At 47.8% G+C, this 914-nt stretch overlaps 1 protein-coding gene across 1 annotated transcript; it reads right to left on the bottom strand.

The window, feature by feature from the left end:
• Positions 1–317: 317 nt before the first annotated feature.
• Pmar_PMAR001879 (hypothetical protein) lies at positions 318–701 on the bottom strand (the record flags this gene model as incomplete). The annotated part of the gene is made up of 1 exon (XM_002772507.1): positions 318–701. The coding sequence occupies one exon, from the start codon at positions 699–701 to the stop codon at positions 318–320; it is 384 nt and encodes a 127-aa protein (XP_002772553.1).
• Between the last annotated feature and the right edge of the window lie 213 nt (positions 702–914).

Raw genomic sequence — 914 nt, 5'->3', positions numbered from 1 at the left:
TGAGCGTTCCAATGACAATGAAGAATGATGATAGTTCACGTCAGGAAGATCAGTCGGAATACATTCCAGATTGATGCTCCAGGGTGATTTAGCGGCTAGATAGTGTCTAGCAGACACTCATGGTTGAGGACTGCAGGACTCGACGGTCTATGGTCTACACTGTGGTTGAATCAGAAATTATCAAAAAGATGAATGATTGAATCACTGATGGTCAAGAAGATGAATGGGTCAATCAATAATGGTCAAGAAGATTAATGGTAAGCTCAAATATGTTCGAGAAGATGAACATAGCTATTCCAATCGACACGCAACGGCTCTCAGCAGGGGTTCAGAGCGAAGTTGCCTAGATTCACAACGAGAATCTTGCCGTCAGTATACTTGAGGTGCGCAAGGTCAGCTCCACTAATGGGCGCTCCAATCTTTTCAATCAGTGCGTCCAACTTGTCTACGTCCGTGACGGTGATGTCGCCATTTGAAGAGTCGTAAATGTATTTAACATCCTTCACGTTACCACCTCCCGCGTCTCCGCCAGGGGGAGTGTATACAGCGTAAATGTCGGCTGTCGTTGAGCTTGTGATGACGATTTCGACTGCAAAGTCGCCGAATATGGTAGACCCTGACCCACAATACTTGCCGGATGGCTGGGCGTCCAGTAGACCGCTAAGAGCGAGAAGAAGAAAGACCAAGGAGTACTGATGCATTTCGTATTATACCTTATCAACTGAGGAAAAGCTCTCGGGTATGGCCGAGTTCATGATGGACTCACAAAAGCGCGAGGGGAGAACCGTTCGTAGAACAGATAGTTCATCCGGATCCCACTGGGATCATCCCAGTCTTATCGCGATCGAACGTAATGCCAGTCACAGGCGCAGAGATACGCGCATAGTAATAGTGCAGGCCCTGCACTTCAGGGG

Source organism: Perkinsus marinus (genome assembly GCF_000006405.1).
Source record: "Perkinsus marinus ATCC 50983 genomic scaffold scf_1104296961072, whole genome shotgun sequence".
Taxonomy (NCBI): Eukaryota; Perkinsozoa; order Perkinsida; family Perkinsidae; genus Perkinsus; species Perkinsus marinus.
This window is presented reverse-complemented; position numbering and strand designations above follow the sequence as displayed.